Genomic DNA, 16,734 nt, shown 5'->3' on the forward strand with positions numbered 1-16,734 from the left:
TTTCTCTCTCCATCCGTCTTTTGACTGCTGAACCCTTTTTATGTATTATTAATTGAGAGCTTAAGAACATTTTAGCGGAGTGCTCATATCATTGGACGGGGCAACAACCAAAAAATATATTGGCTAATTTCTTGTGGATTAAACTATATTTCTACAAAATAATGTTGCAGAAATACTTATCTCATCCGTTTCTCACTACAGAAAACAATTCTGAACAATCTGTTGATTTCACATGGAATGACTCCTTTGCAATTTTATTTGTGGAATGATCCAAAATGACATTTCAATTTCGTTATACCAAGTGACCATTGAAAAGCTGTGGGAGTCCGACACTATCAACCAGAGTGAATCTAGCACACTGCATGATTGCACAACCCTCTTATACTGCACTTTAAAAACATCCATCCCCCGCAGTGTAAGTCTTAATAAAGTCCCTTTGGCCCTGCCAGTGTCCAACCCGTGTCCCAGGATGGGCTGTGACTTCCTGTGTCTGCTCAACCCCTCCGGTGCCAGCTGCTCCTGCCCTGAGGGGAAGACCCTGGTCAACAGAACCTGCAGTGACACCAACCTCTCAGGTACCGTGGGCCTGTCAACCTGCTCAACTGTCATCTAACCCTGGTCTAACTGTCATCTAACCCTGGTCCAACTGTCATCTAACCCTAGTCCAACTGTCATCTAACCCTAGTCCAACTGTCATCTAACCCTGGTCCAACTGTCATCTACCCCTGGTCCAACTGTCATCTAACCCTGGTCCAACTGTCATCTAACCCTAGTCCAACTGTCATCTAACCCTAATCCAACTGTCATCTAACCCTGGTCCAACTGTCATCTAACCCTGGTCCAACTGTCATCTAACCCTAGTCCAACTGTCATCTAACCCTGGTCCAACTGTCATCTAACCCTGGTCCAACTGTCATCTAACCCTAGTCCAACTGGGGCTGTATCTGTTACACTGCTGCTCATGTGGTCAGCATCTTGATGAAGCCAGTAATCCACTGGTTAGACACGGTAGGCTACCATGCTGTTATGGAAGCACTTGAAGGTTGTCAAGGCCTGTTTTTAGCCTGTGGCTCTACGCTGTGTTTCAGGAGAGCTGTGTCGTCCCCCGTGTGAGAATGGAGGCCGATGCATAACCAACGAGAAGGGGGACTCTCGCTGTTACTGTTGGCCAAATTTCTCCGGGGAGCGGTGTGAAGTCAACCACTGCAAAGACTACTGTCAGAACGGGGGCACGTGTTCAGGCTCTCCTCTAGGTGAGCTCCTTCTGCTCCGTGCTACTCCTCCCGAGGGACTTCCGGGACAGAGGGAAGCATTCATGCCTGTCCCTTGCAAATGAGTACAGGGCAAAGATAAATGCCAGCTCCGCGGTGATAACTCCAGGACCATCATTGATCGTCTGTCTCTAATTATTTATCTGTCAATGTTGCCGCTGACAGGACAGTACATAAACATCAGATGTGCAGTTGGAAAGGAGCCGATGGAAAGTGCAGGGACATTTCGGTTGAATTCACCTCGGATACTGTATATGTAGGCCACAGATGTATCAGAAACGTTGCCTCACTATGGAAGAAGCCGCATTAGCCAAGAAGTGTATCATCATGAATATGTAAGACACGCTGTGTGGCAGTGGTATTCATATTTCAACAGTTGTTAAAACACATAACAGAGAGGTCCAATGTTCAGCTCCTCTTTTTCAGCAAATGCACAGCAGGTAGAAAAGAATAGCTTTATTATTCCTGCCCCCTTGAAAATAAATAATAGAGATGTGTGAAACTAACTGAGCTCACTCCAGTATAAATAGAAAGGATTGTTTTAGAGAGCAGCGATCCTTGGGGGTCTTCATGGTATCAGAAGAAACATGTTTCTACTTGAATGTGCTTGGGTCTTGAATTTCAGATGAATTGTGAGAGAAATCACATCTGCTTTGTATTTATTTACCTTGGAACAATTTACTAGGGATTCTCGACTCAATTTGATTATTATTCTCAACTGGATTTGTATGTGTAAGCCCCTGTTCTGATTTCTTATGGAGCTGACTCCATGTAGGGATTACTGTTGCTAATGGGATAGCTGGAATAGAACATGTGACCTCAACGACTCATCACAACAGAACATTATCATCCCTTGTGTCCCACTCCCAACCAATATTTGTGTATTTGTAATATATAGTTTATGAGGTAGACATTCACATGCGTTCTTTCGCTCTGTCTATCATATCCGTACTTGGTATCCGATCTAGATAGAGAGGAAGAACGCATTTTTGGAACACAGCCATGCATTCATTAGGTCCTTTAGGAGGGGGGAAGTCAGGTTTTATGCTTGAACATGTGTCTCCCCTGTACTGAAGGGAGGCCCACATGTCGCTGTGCTGTGGGATTCACCGGGCCTGTCTGTGAGAAGAGGATCTGTGACAGCTACTGCCTGAATGGAGGCACCTGCGACGTCAGCATGGGGAACCAGCCAGTGTGTCGTTGTATGGCTGAGTATACCGGGGACCGGTGTCTCTACCGTGAGTCCTGCCCTCAGACTACAGGCCAATCAATATCGGTCTCATCTGTGTATGTCTCATTCAGTGGTTGTTGGTCTACATTCACTGCAACACCACTGATCAATTCCAATGGAGTGTTCTATTCTAAATGAGTATTCCGACATTCTTCACCCCCTCAAAGTCAAGGACTTTGATCCTGATTTAAATGTAGATGGATATACAGGGCATTTCAAAATATGCATTTTGATAGGGAGACTAAGTTGCAAGTGCTGTAGTACACATTAGAAAAACAGACTGGTCCTGCAGTGCCAATATTGAGGACCAATTCCCATATACAGGTACAGTGAGGGGGACACAAGGACATGTTTAGGATTGAAAAGAATAATTTAGATTTATATTTATGGCATTTAGCAGACGCCTTTATCCAAAGCGACTTAGAACAAATACATTTGTTTAAGTAAGTGAATCAATCTATCTATCCATCAGTCATCATAAGATAAAGTAATCAATGCTCAGACCAGGGGCCATAGGCAGTCACAATGCTAGAATAAGGATTTTTTAATTTATTTATTTATTTATTTTATTATTAACAGGAGAGAAACTTGTACAGGGGGGCAGTGGGATGAAGAGGTCTTTAGGAGGGATGCAAGGAGGAATAATGATAAAAGGCTGTTCTTTTTTTCTCTGACTTGTTCCAGATATGTGCCATCACTACTGTACCAATTCGAAGGCTTGTACTCTGTCTAGCACGGGTCATGTTGAATGTGTGTGTCCAACAAGATATGAGGGAATGAAATGTGAAGTGGATAAGTGTCTTCAATGCAGAGGAGCTCCATGTATCGTTGACCTTGCGACAGAATCCGTGGCATGCAAGTAAGTATCATCTGGTTTAATCACTGACAACAATCACTGTTGTCGTGCTCCTCTTCACAGACAAGAGTCTTGTTGGTCAATGTCAAGAGTAATGTGTTTTTGTAAATTCAAAATGTTGTATGTATGTACAGCAAGCTAAATCAAGTACAGCTCTCAAAATGTTTCAAATATCCCTATTCCTCCCAGGTCTGGTAAAGGACGTTATTGTGTTGAGCTTTGAGATTGTCATATGATTCTTTGTAAGCCAACGTATTTTCTGACTTGTCATTGAAGTAATTGACGTGGTGGAGGGGGCTAGGTGCCACCACACCTGCATAATGCATAATCTCATTAGTCTGTGACAGAGGACTGTCTGCTCCTTGCTCCTTGCGTCTCCCTTCCAGCTGCAGCAGTGGCAGAGTGGCAGCCAGCTGTCAGTTGTGTGACGGGTACTGCTACAACGGTGGCACCTGTCAGCTCGACTCTGAGACCGTGCTACCGTTCTGCCAGTAAGTGACGACTCAGCATTTATTATGGTGCTTTTTTTATTTTTTTGTTAATTGTCTCACACAGCACAGACGCAATTAGTGCCATTTTGATCGTGATTTTGTTATGAGAAGTGGAAGACTGGGCTAGACTTGTGTAGATGAATTATTGAAAGGGTCGCCACGGCAGAGGAATAGAAATCTGCTACTCTACTCTAGGCTACTTCAGTGGTTTCTTTCTGTGTTTGTCTCAATAACGTGCGTTTGTTTTTTTCATTTTCTGTTGTGCAAGGTTAGATTCGGGATGATTCTCAGATACGATCCTATCCAAGCAGAGGAACGTTTGTGTTGCATTTGTTTCTAGTTTTTACTTATTAGTTCTGATCCCCACAGGCAGTTAGTGAACAGTATGAATATGTCTTAGAAAACAACTTTGAGTTGGATAGTTTCCCTCTTGGAAAACATGTTTTCAGTTTTACTCTTTGTTGCGTTTTTATTTGTACTTGTATTTCTATGTCCTTCTTTGTAGCAAGGGGGTAGGCTAACACTTCATAATAACATTAATTTATGAAACATTAAGTAATGAACTCACTAACTAACTCAACAAATAATAATTCCAACAGTTATACATGTTATTAAATGCTTAGTAAATTATTAGTAACTATATTCATAACTATTTACAAATAAATAAACTGTTAAACATTTTATAATCATTTTCTAGCTGCCGATAAATAATTTGTGCATCATTAACCACAGGTTCATGGATGTTTAGATAGACTTGGTTGTTTAAAAAAGGAAAACACAGGATTAGAGGCTGTGGAAAAATGAAAATCTGATGCATTAAAACAGTAGGAGAGAATCAGAATAAAGCAGGTGGCCTGAGGCCGCCGGCACATCTAAGGGACATCTAAAATACATCTAAAGGACACCGCCAGTGCCTGCTTACACCGGGTCCACTCTGTCACGGGCTGGCCCACCAGAGGGAAATCATGGGGGTAGCGGGGGCAGCAGTAAGAGCCCAAAATCACACAGAGCCAACACCGCGACCGTCCGAGCCAGCGCGGTACTGGGCTGTGTGCCAGCACTGGGAGGCCCCAGCCAACCCAAACCCCCGCAACACGAGAGCCCACCCACCACCGAAAGGGAAGAAGGGCCTGAAATCGGCCAAGGCCGACCCAGCCTCGACTCTCCCACTGGCGCAGGGCAACCCCCACCCACACGCCCGGACACCGCTGGGGGGGAAACCACCACTGCCCTTAATCAGTGTTTTGCCCTTAGTCAGTGGAGCATTTGAATGTTCCACTGTGTGCTTTTTGATGTCTTACTGAGAAGATCAAACCTACCGATTTCCAATGGTATAGCGACTAATCATTGACTAAGCATTTAATATAGTTGGAATAGTAGTTTGTTAATTGTGAGTTCATTATTTATTAATGGCTTATAAATGTCTTCTAAGTGAATGTTATATAAAGTGTTACTGGGGTGTAGAAGACGCCATGCTAAATAGACCTTATTGTCAACCTATCACTTCCTACTGTAGTGATGCCAACATAATATGCATCCCTTTGTGTACTTTTGTGAGATTGTTTTGTTTACACATTGTCTGACATTGGATTGTTTGCCATACTGTCGTTGGCTTTCTCACCTGATCACACACATCCTATGGAAACACCGGGACTCTACTCTACTCGTGTTAGATTTCATACTCCATATACCCTCCAATGGCCAAAGCTGGTGGAGTGTGAGAATGTGTTGTGCTCGACCTGTTTTCTCTTTGTATTCCTCAACGATCCCTTATCTACGATTTCCGCAGCTGCACGCCTGGGTTCAAAAACCAGCGCTGTGATGAACGGTCCAACCTGTGTGATTACTACTGTCAGAATAAGGGGATTTGCACGTTAACTGCCTTAGACAAACCCCAGTGCAAGTAGGTCTCTGCCTTTTAACCCCCTCTCCTCCCCTCTCCTCCCTCTCCCCCCCTCTCCTCCCTCTCCTCCCCTCCCCTCTCCTCCCCTCCCCTCTCCTCCCCTCTCCTCCCCTCTCCACTCCTCTCCTCTCCTCTCCTCCCTCTCCTCCCCTCCCCTCTCCTCTCCTCCCTCTCCCCCCCTCTCCTCCCTCTCCTCCCCTCTCCTCCCCTCTCCCCCCCTCTCCTCCCCTCTCCTCCCCTCCCCTCTCCTCCCTCCCCTCTCCTCCCCTCTCCTCCCCTCTCCTCCCCTCTCCTCCCTCTCCTCCCCTCTCCTCCCCTCTCCCCCCCTCTCCTCCCCTCTCCTCCCCTCCCCTCTCCTCCCTCCCCTCTCCTCCCCTCTCCTCCCCTCTCCTCCCTCTCCTCCCCTCTCCTCCCCTCTCCTCCCCTCTCCCCCCCTCCCCTCCCCTCTCCTCCCTCCCCTCTCCTCCCCTCTCCTCCCTCTCCTCCCCTCTCCTCCCCTCTCCTCCCCTCTCCCCCCCTCTCCTCCCCTCCCCTCTCCTCCCCTCTCCTCCCCTCTCCTCCCTCTCCTCCCCTCTCCTCCCCTCTCCCCCCCTCTCCTCCCCTCTCCTCCCCTCCCCTCTCCTCCCTCCCCTCTCCTCCCCTCTCCTCCCCTCTCCTCCCTCTCCTCCCCTCTCCTCCCCTCTCCTCCCTCTCCTCCCCTCTCCTCCCCTCTCCTCCCCTCTCCCCCCCTCCCCTCCCCTCTCCTCCCTCCCCTCTCCTCCCCTCTCCTCTCCTCTCCTCCCCTCTCCTCCCATGCTGAGAGAAGCCCTCACTGTCTCACATCCCAGCAGCGTCCAGTCTGCATCTGTCACAAGTACTTGCCTGTCTGTTTTCCATTGGCAACCTTCACAACATACTTCACAAATGTCCTTCATCCTCCCCTCAGCAACAAAAATATGTGTGTGTGTGTGTGTGTGTGTGTGTGTGTGTGTGTGTGTGTGTGTGTGTGTGTGTGTGTGTGTGTGTGTGTGTGTGTGTGTGTGTGTGTGTGTGTGTGTGTGTGTGTGTGTGCGTGCGTGCGTGCGTGCGTGCGTGCTTGTGTGTGTGTCTGTGCAGCTACTGATTGTAGGTCCAATACAGACTGTCACTCACTTCAGGCCAGTGATTCATGTTCCCCACTTGCAGTCTGTGTTGATGAAACCTTGATTTACATACCGGTTACAGTCAGTTAGTTTCAGCGAATACAACTGTTTCGTTATACAGCTGCTGTTGTCAGATTACTCATTCTGTAACGTCATGTCATATCGTCTGGTCAGGGGAAATAATAAATAAATAATAAACAGCTGTGAGCATCATTGCGTTCCTGAACATGGGGCACTAAAGCCATGAATCTAGAAGGCTACATATGGAGAGCAGCAGACAGCTATTCATTATGTCTCCTCTAGATGTCCAAATAATTGGTCGGGCATGCAGTGTGAGAGGCCAGCTCCCAAAACCAGTCAGCCAGGCAGCATCAGCGGGGGTGAGTAGAGGCTAGTAAATATGCCATCACAACAACAACACACGCAGACGCACACATACGCACACACACAAAATCAAAGTCACAGATTGTTCTCAAAGTACTATTGTGTTTTTTGGAGACCTTTGGATACTACTTGAGCCATTCCCAGTGAGGTGATTTTATCTGTGAGTTACTGTGCACTCTGGAGCTGAGCTGACATTTCACTGTTGTATTCTCTCCGGGCCTAACTGTGCAGACTGGGCCTTTCCCCTTGGACTGTCTGTAGGAGAGTCATAGGTCTTTATCAGGCAGAACAGAAACTTTGTTGTAAAGTTTTTACCCCTGTGGCTTTTCCTTTTCTTCTGTAATGTAAGTCTATGATATTATTTTTGGCCTAGTTGTTTTATTTGACCTTTGTATTGCAGGAAGTATGGCCATCATTGTGCCAGTAATTGTCCTGGTGATTCTAATCTCTACCATGGTGATGGGCGTTGTTGTGTGCAAGAGGAAGCAAAGGTATGTTTTTCTGGTAATTGAAAGTACGCAGAGTGACTTATTACATTATTTCATAATATTCATATTTAATAATGCATTTTGTACGCCAGTCATAGTCAGTGGTCATGACTATTTACAAATGATCATAAATGGCATGTGTAATATAATATAGAAAACATGATTGTATTTCATGTGCCTTACATGAAAAACATACCCATGTTTCATCAGTAGCAGTAGGCTGTGCAGCATGTGTATTTATCTGGCCACATTTGGACACTTCAAAGAAAGTGTTACCTGAACATTTTCTCTCAACTCCCCTATTTTATCATTCACAGGGCGAAAAGAGTCCAGCGACAACCTATTACAAATGGGGGGATAAATGTTGAGATTGGCAACCCCTCATACAACATGTATGAGGTAGACCATGACAATCATGCTGCTGCTGGGAACCATCTCCATCCACATTTTACACTGGACCCACAGAAGGTTTGGGGGAAAAAAAACTCTGACTGTCTTTCAAAAGAGTGATGGTACCGAAGCACGAGATGTGGAGGTACAGGTAGACGTTTCTGGCGGGTAACAGGTGTTGTCACTCTGTGTTGTAGGGTTGGTGTGTGAGGTCCAGTAATCTCCATCTTCACGCTGTTCCGAAGGAGGTCATTCCTGGACAGGTACACTCCCACTTGAACTATCCTTTGCTTGGGAGATGTGTGTATTTGTGTATTTGTTGGGAGATGTGTATTTCTGCACTGCTCCTCTTGTGTCTATGGTGCACTTCCTCTATGACGGTGGATCCCAAACTTTTAACAGTCATGTACCCCCTGTCGGTTATTTTGTAGCCTAATTGATATTCTATTAACATTATCCCTTACATATTAGACATTGTGATAATATTATTCTGTTGGATAGGGTGCATGCATTTATTTTTGGTACTGAGACTGAGCAGTCGGCTATTCAACAGGACTGTCTGGGAAGGTAAATCACAGATTTATTTTGCGTAACGCCCAGATCCATCCACGTACCCCCGGGGGACAATAGTGGCTCTAAGATAAACAAAATGTGCTGAATACGTTCTCCACAAATGCAGCTGGAGCAGCATAATGTTTTTCTTTTTTCTTTTTTTCTTTTTAAATCAGCACATCTAAATCGTTATCATTTTAAAATGATGAGTCTTTTGTGTCTTTTCAATGACATACTGTACATTAAATTAACATAGTAGCTATCTGCAAGGGAAATACAGTATACAGGTCACATTATTGTACTTGTAATTATTGTACTGTAATGCCGGTGTGACTGATTCTTGCCGGTGTTACTGATTCCTGTAGCCATACGTCTTCTGATGTGTTTCTTAATACAGTTCAGTAAGGATTTATCTGGGGTTGTACATTGGTCCTTATCTCATACTTCATGCTGACACAAATCCGAGACAATCAGGGTTAGTGGCATTGCTATGTATGCTATCCAGCCCTTCTGTTGTTTTCATGACAGCTAAACCTCTAGAAACTGCATGCTGCTGGTGTTCCACATGACCAAAGATTGTATGCAGCCTCCTGGTGGGATGTCGCTGTCCTTGAAATGTTTGGCATGCTCAGTGGGCTTTGGAAGTTTATACAATAGGCATTCGCTTCTTTGTTCCTGACAGGAGAATTGGTGCACTTATCCTCTAATGTGGTTATTGTGTTTTGTTTCACCTAGGCCGTGAACTACTCCAACCCCATATATGCGAAGGTGTACCTTGATGGACAGAACTGTCGGCAGCCAATCATCAACATTGATGAGAGAAGAGAGCTACTCCCAAAGAAACTGGAGGCAACTATTCGTGAAACTGTTGCATAGCCTGCTTTTACACAATTTACGTCTTTTTATATGACATTTTTATGTCCAATGGCAGGATTTCAGTTCAGTCAGGACACTTACGTGGGTTTAATCTTTTTTTTTTTTTATGAAAATGGTAATACGTTTAAGTTTGGCGTAATTGGATGGCTCCGCTCTGTATAGCTCCCTGCCTGAAGTTTAACAACATCAAATACAAAATAACATAAGGCAGGGAGCCCATGACTTATCAAACCCCCCGTAGGTAGGGTAAATACAGAGCGACCGGGGTAGGTAGGGTAAATACAGAGTGACCGGGGTAGGTAGGGTAAATACAGAGCGACCGGGGTAGGTAGGGTAAATACAGAGCGACCGGGGTAGGTAGGGTAAATACAGAGTGACCGGGGTAGGTAGGGTAAATACAGAGCGACCGGGGTAGGTAGGGTAAATACAGAGCGACCGGGGTAGGTAGGGTAAATACAGAGCGACCGGGGTAGGTAGGGTAAATACAGAGCGACCGGGGTAGTTAGGGTAAATACAGAGCGACCGGGGTAGGTGGGTGGGTGGGACGACCAACAAGTATTACTCTCATAGCCAGTGACGTCCTCAGTGGCATCACACTGTTTAACCACGGTGGAGCGTCGCATAACTCGGCTGCTTGAAGCCTCGTCCGTGAACATGTGATGGATGTTTTGCATACGTGTGAAATCAGCTGTCCGACTTGTCGGTCAGACAAAGTGTCCTGCCTGAACTACTGCAAGCATCATGTCTAATGTTCTCTCAGAAGCATCACAATTCCTATACCTCTATCTATTATTTTTTTCTTTATTTTTTTGTTTGTTCATCTGTATGTATAACATAAAAAGCTGCTTCTTTACAGATTACCATAAACACACGGACATTGTGAATTATGAATTACAACTGGTGTTGTTTTCTTTACTGTCAAAATAATAATAATAATAATAATGATAATTGTACTATATCACCAAGGCATAAATGATATGCCTGAGTTGCCTATGACATTTAGCAATATAGTATTAATACATGTAATTCTGTATTTGCAGATGCTTCTGCAAAATGTTGCTCAACTAAGGTAAACATCTACGTATCTGTTGTTGTTTTCATGTATCACATTGACCTCCAGATGCTTTTGTCACTTTTGATTAATTTGTACGAAAGAAAACATGATCACTGACAGTCATTAGTGCCCGTCCTTCTTTATCTTCACCGACATCTTGATTAAGGCCTCAATTCAATCGGTTGCACATAACACAAAACATAATTATTATTGCACTGTGATAATAAATGTGTAGATTCATGTCCTCAACAAAGCAATGTCTACGTCGCGAAACTGAAAGCATATTAATGCACTCAAAATTAAACACATTTGATTGGTTTTGGCCAGTGCTTACTAAGCTTGCAGCACTAGCATAGTTAATGGGTGGGCCTATGGGAAATTTGGGCGGCCCAGAACTGGTAAACCAATATGCTGGTAAAACGTCACTGGAGACACCCAAACAAACTGTCAGTGCTGCAAAACTGACATTAAAATTGTAATATTTAATATAAATAATATAATATATGACATTTAGCTTTTATCCAAAGCGACTTACATTGCAGTGGGTGCATACATTAACCAGTATACTGTATATGGTTGCACCAGGAATATTTGGCTGCTAAATGTACTCCCACCATAATATAATTGAATATTCTTCACTATTTCACTTTCCCCATCATCCCAGAAACGGAGACAGTGTGTAAAACTGTGCAGGCTAGAAGATTTATTTTCAAAAATCGGTTTTAAGTTATATTAGTAACTGGTCACGTTAGTCACATTACTTGTACTAGTACACATGTCTTGAATATTAAATAAAAATATATTATTACACTCAACAATCTAGCTTAAATAGCTATATTTACAGTCTCTTAAGGAGCTTTCTGTACAAGCTTGCTATGTTTGTCTCCAGATATGCTCCTTGTCATTATATTCTTTGATTGTAATGCAATCACTTCACCAGTGTATAGCCCGAAACACTCTAAAATGCACATATAAATTGTGCATGATGAACGCATAGCTTAGACAACACAGCCAACACAACATCTGCCTAGTGTTGTGTTTACTCGATTTTAGAGGAACTAAGCATGAATGTCCTTCGATATTCCTTTATAGAGGCATTTAATCTTGGGCAGGCAGCCACGGTCTGGTTAAATTTGCATGTATTGACTGATGGAGTCAATACTAACAGTTTTGTCTGTCAGGATTTGGCCATTTCTGATCTGTTAGACAACATCAATAATTAGTACAGTGTCCATTTTAGAACATCCTCAGCTCTCAGCCGACAGAGTCAGTTGTCAGATCAAAAGGATGTAGTTATGAGACCAAACTGCCATACTCCCTTAAACGAGGAAGTATAGTAGTTTGATCTGAGGACTACATCCTTTTGATATGACAACCGACTCTATCAGCTGAGAGCTGAGGATGTCCTAAAATGGACACCGTAAGTTATGTAGGACATAAAAACTCTGCCCAAACCAACCTATGCAGACCTATGCGCCTGTAGGGCACGTCCTTTGAAACTCTCCGACCGATGGGCGTCCTGTCCCTGTGCATAACATTCTGCCTGCGACCTAATGTGTCAGCGGTGTCTCACACTTGGTTTTGAAAAGCAAATTGGCAATGAGGTATTAGTAAGGTAAATTGAGTAATGTACTGGATTTTCCGTTAATTAGCTACTGCACTGACTCTCTTTTGCTAGCAGTCATAAAGCTGATGCCTCTCTCCGAAAATGATGAGTGCCTCCAGTTTTGTTTACATTCTGCAGTTTGGACTTTCATAGCGTTTAGCTTAGACTTTTGCCATGTTTTCCCCATAGCAGCAACCTTGCATTCAGCAGTTCCCTTAAAATGAATTAGAATTGCTGAGCTCACTTATTGTCACCAGCTGATTGCGAATTGATGTGTGAGGAAATCAATAGGTCTATACTGTAGCTGCACTGCTGCAAGGATATTTTCTGAAAGTACAAAAACATGCCATTGTGTCATACATTCATATATTTACCTTCTCAGATGAAAGATAGAAAACAAGTTTTATAATTTTATATGCTGGTTGATTTGTACAGTATGTCTAGTTCAGCTTGTATTTTCTGAAAAGATATTCAATGTAGTACTTTTATACTGAATGTACAGTACATCGATATTAAATAAATGGGGTTTTCTTGCCCTTTGAAATGCAATACTACTATTTGATGGTGTTATTTGATGTCGTCTTCATTATTGGTTTAAGCTTGAAGTGCTGAAATTCTATTGTACTTGTAGGAATTTAAACTTATTATTAGGGGTTCAAGCCCAAAGGGCTATGTAGAGGATATACCCCGATGAAGATCTTCACTTCCCCTCCCCTACATACACACAACACAAATACTCTTCCTTCCTTGTGTGGGAGATCAGGAACTAAGGAATGTGGTTGATTTAGCTCACCTTCCCCCAACCACAACAGGGCATCCAGAACCACATTGAGAGGAGCCCCTTCTGAAACAAAGGAACATTCAGATTCACCTCGACCCTTAGATGTCCCATATAACTACCATTCTGTTGTACTGAATGAAGAGTTGACAGACTAAAATGATGTGTAAAATGATCTCTGGTTCAATTCACATGCAACTTGATATGGGAATCAAAGACATTACCCTGAAGATTTTCTTTTTCAATGGGACTGGTGGGATTCAGGTCATATCACCAAGTGTCAAGAAGAGGGAGGCAAATACCATGAGTTGCCTGTTGACATTGGTCACTTTGTTCAATTCACCTGACACTTGTCATTGAAATTGCCCTAACCTTTGATGACGGGTGTCAGTTTACTCCTTCCTTACCCGTTACCTTTACCAAAACATGTCAATGTTTCTTAGATTATTGTTCTTGCGCCTTTTGACCTTGATGCAATTTGATAACCTTGTTGTTGATGCATACATGGCTTGAGCCCCACTTCATTGCTGTTCACAGCTGTATTTGCAAACTGTTTTAGTAATTTTCTTGTCTATCACTTTCATTGTAATATGCTAAGCTTTCCAAAAGTAGACATCCTGAAAAGGCCATGCCCTCTGTCAGTCTCTGTTGAACTAATCATGGTCTTTAAGTTCAATCTTTAAATTATTGGAGGAAAGAATAGTTCTTTTTGATGTCATTGACTTTCAGGGACAAATCCATAGACCATGAGACAGTGGAGGATGTTACCATTGAGATCGAACAGTGGACATTACAGTATCATAGATGCAGTTTTACTGTTACCCCAGTCACACATTCTGTATTTCACAAACAGTGTACAGTGTACTGAATACTTATGTACATGAGGTATTTATGTTTTTCAATTTTAATAAATTTACTGACAGTTCTAAAAACCTGTTTTCACTTTGTCATTCTGGGGTATTGTGTGTGGATTGATGACAAATTCTTTTAATTTAATCCATTTTAAATTGAGTCTATAACACAACAAAATGTGGAAAATGTGAGGGGTCTGAATACTTTCCGAAGGCACTGTATGTAAATGTGGGTACGTTTGCTATGGAGAACCAGGCTGTACAAGCACAATGATTGTTTGATCGAGGCAGGTTCCTTTCATATGGGTTTCACAGCTACCCTGTACTTCAGTTCAGAGTTTAATTCAGTTCCTTATCTCCGAGCACACCTGCACACTGCAGTGGATTGGTTGTTTTGACTACCTCGCTGTGATTTGTCTGTCCTCGCTACTCAAAGGACTCCCAGGGCATGACTGTGTCAGAGCCTGTCAGACTAAAATAATTTGAAATGATATGAGCTCCGGAGAATGTGTACTTGAAGAACAGTGGCCCGTGTTGTCTGACAACCATGCATTTTGTCATACGAAATGATACAAACTGTTTTATTTTAAATGACACGAACTGTTTAATGTAAAATAATGTGATTTGATTAAAAAAAAACATGGCCAACATCTCCCTCACCTCATATTGTGTGACCCCTTAAAACGTATCCTAACCTTAACCACTCGAACTTAATGACTAATACTGCCTAACCACCACGCAAGACATAATTCACATGTCCCACTCTTATATATTGTTTTTCTTTATAGGATATAAACAGTAGAGTAGAGGGTATGTCAGCAGGGCATGGGCTGGATTCGAACCTATGCCGACATCCGTGTGCACTGTAGGCTATGGTGTTAGACAACTGGACCACCCCAGGACATAGTCTACTATGTCGTCTTTGTGCTTCTGTGTGGAGCTCTGTCAACAGCCTTGTGAAAAGCCCTTACCTCCATGTTCATCCTGGGCCTTAACTGAAACAGCCTACAGCCTACATCCATCAGAATAGACTGACACTGTTCTTTAAATGACACAGAACAATCCATTGTCATTACATTTAAACATATTTAAACAGAATTCTGTTGTTGACATTGTTCTCTGTGTGTTTTTTTTTCCCACAGTAAAAGCATGTGTGACATCTGGAATTGTTGAAAGTCTGGGAGCTTTTCCTCTGTCGTTCTCGGGGAGTTGACATCAAAGGCTTCAAATTGTGTTTTCTCCCCTGTTAAATTGGTTTAACGACCATGGGCCACGACAATCTAGAAGAAGGACGTTTTCAAAGGCACCGCGGAGGTTAAGGTATGATGATACAGCAATTCCCACCAAGTGGGTCTGTCCCCAATTAGCCTTTTTAAGAACATATCTCCTTGCTTGTACAGTTTTGTTAAAGTGCTCCAATGTGATTTGAGGTTGTTACAATTAATCGGATGACAAGTTTAGTGACGAGCAACAGTTGAATAAAATCACAAACTGGGTTGTGGACATTTTAAAGACACGTCTATACAAAAGGCATTTAACATGCACAAACATCCTCCTATTGATTCAAAGTGTTGTGGTACAGCTGAAATACTTACGTGAGTAAATTACATCATTAGATATTTTCTTTTTAAACTCAAGGATGCTCTCAAGGATAGTCTGAAGAATCTGTGGTTTCTAGTTGTTACTGAACATTCACAAAAGTCAACACCTGTGCATTGCAATGCCTTTAATTTAGGCACGTCTTTGTTCACCAACACCTGACATTTACAGGTATTCTCCTCAGTCATAATACAAAGCCTACAATCATGCAGTTTCATGTTTTTGATCTCCCAACAGTATGTTTTTTATTTTAATTACAAAGGTGGATAAAATTACTACTACTGGCTACTCCACAAAGTCATCACATGGCTATTACATGACATGGCTTGCAGTAAATTACATACCCTCTTCCTTTCCCATGGGATGATGATAGTGAATAAGTATAACAGTATCTGAGAGTAAATGTCATTCTGGGTAGCCTTTACTGTGCAATGGGTCATATTAGTTCCTCCCCCCAAAACAAAACCTTTAATGTATTAATGTAAAACCTATTTGTATTCACTCTTATGAATTCACTCTTATGTATTCACTCTTATGAATTCACTCTTATGTATTCACTCTTATGAATTCACTCTTATGTATTCACTCTTATGTATTCACTCTTATGAAGTCCACAACAGCAGCAGTAAAGCTGACTAATTCCAGTAAAGACGCCATCTGGACAGTTAATTTTCCATCCTGTGGCTCAGTTGGTGGAGCGTGGTGCTAACAACGCTTAGGTTGTGGGTTTGATTCCCGCTGGGACCAGATATACTGAAAAATGTACGCGCTCACTGCAACGTAAGTCGCTTTGGATGAGGGTGTCAGCTAAATGGCCTATATTATTATGGTTGTTCAACTGTGATGTAGTGACCTGTTCACATACAGTACACAAGCCCTGACCCATAGTAGACTATCGTATCCCGACATTACTCTGAAATCTCAGCCGCTGTTCCTCTCTCAGCACCAGGCATTGCCCTTAGTTGTTTGAGGCTGTGGTTGTGACTAAGACATTTGCTCGGGGGAAGAAATCCTTGCTTCACTTGGAAGGGGAAGCGAGAGTCGTGTCTCTCGGCCGAGGGCACGTCAGCCAATCCCTTAACACTGCTGGGGCTGATCGAGGAGCTGGTGCCGATCGACGGGACGCCACTGGGTCCTCTCCAAATTCATATCCAAGTAAGAACAGACAGAGTAGGGAAAGTCAGAAGGCAGCACCTGCAGCACGTCGTAAATCCTTCATTGAAAACATCCGACTGAGGTCATTTGGGAGAGTCATAACTGCAGCCCCATGACATTCACAAAAG

General features: G+C 43.1%; 1 protein-coding gene across 1 annotated transcript in view; it reads left to right on the forward strand.

Moving 5' to 3' along the window:
- LOC310815109 (low-density lipoprotein receptor-related protein 1B-like) overlaps window positions 1–9,563 on the forward strand; it is a gene marked incomplete at both ends in the record, with an annotated part of 106,031 nt that extends 96,468 nt beyond the window's left edge. The window contains 10 exons of the mRNA XM_083684741.1: window positions 450–575; window positions 1,089–1,253; window positions 2,348–2,509; window positions 3,187–3,361; window positions 3,745–3,849; window positions 7,177–7,253; window positions 7,658–7,748; window positions 8,063–8,213; window positions 8,333–8,398; window positions 9,423–9,563. Coding sequence (XP_083540867.1) covers window positions 450–575; window positions 1,089–1,253; window positions 2,348–2,509; window positions 3,187–3,361; window positions 3,745–3,849; window positions 7,177–7,253; window positions 7,658–7,748; window positions 8,063–8,213; window positions 8,333–8,398; window positions 9,423–9,563 — 1,259 coding nt within the window. The remainder of the gene's footprint in view (window positions 1–449; window positions 576–1,088; window positions 1,254–2,347; window positions 2,510–3,186; window positions 3,362–3,744; window positions 3,850–7,176; window positions 7,254–7,657; window positions 7,749–8,062; window positions 8,214–8,332; window positions 8,399–9,422) is intronic.
- Between the last annotated feature and the right edge of the window lie 7,171 nt (window positions 9,564–16,734).

Source organism: Argentina silus (genome assembly GCF_951799395.1).
Source record: "Argentina silus genome assembly, chromosome: 14".
NCBI lineage: Eukaryota > Metazoa > Chordata > Actinopteri > Argentiniformes > Argentinidae > Argentina > Argentina silus.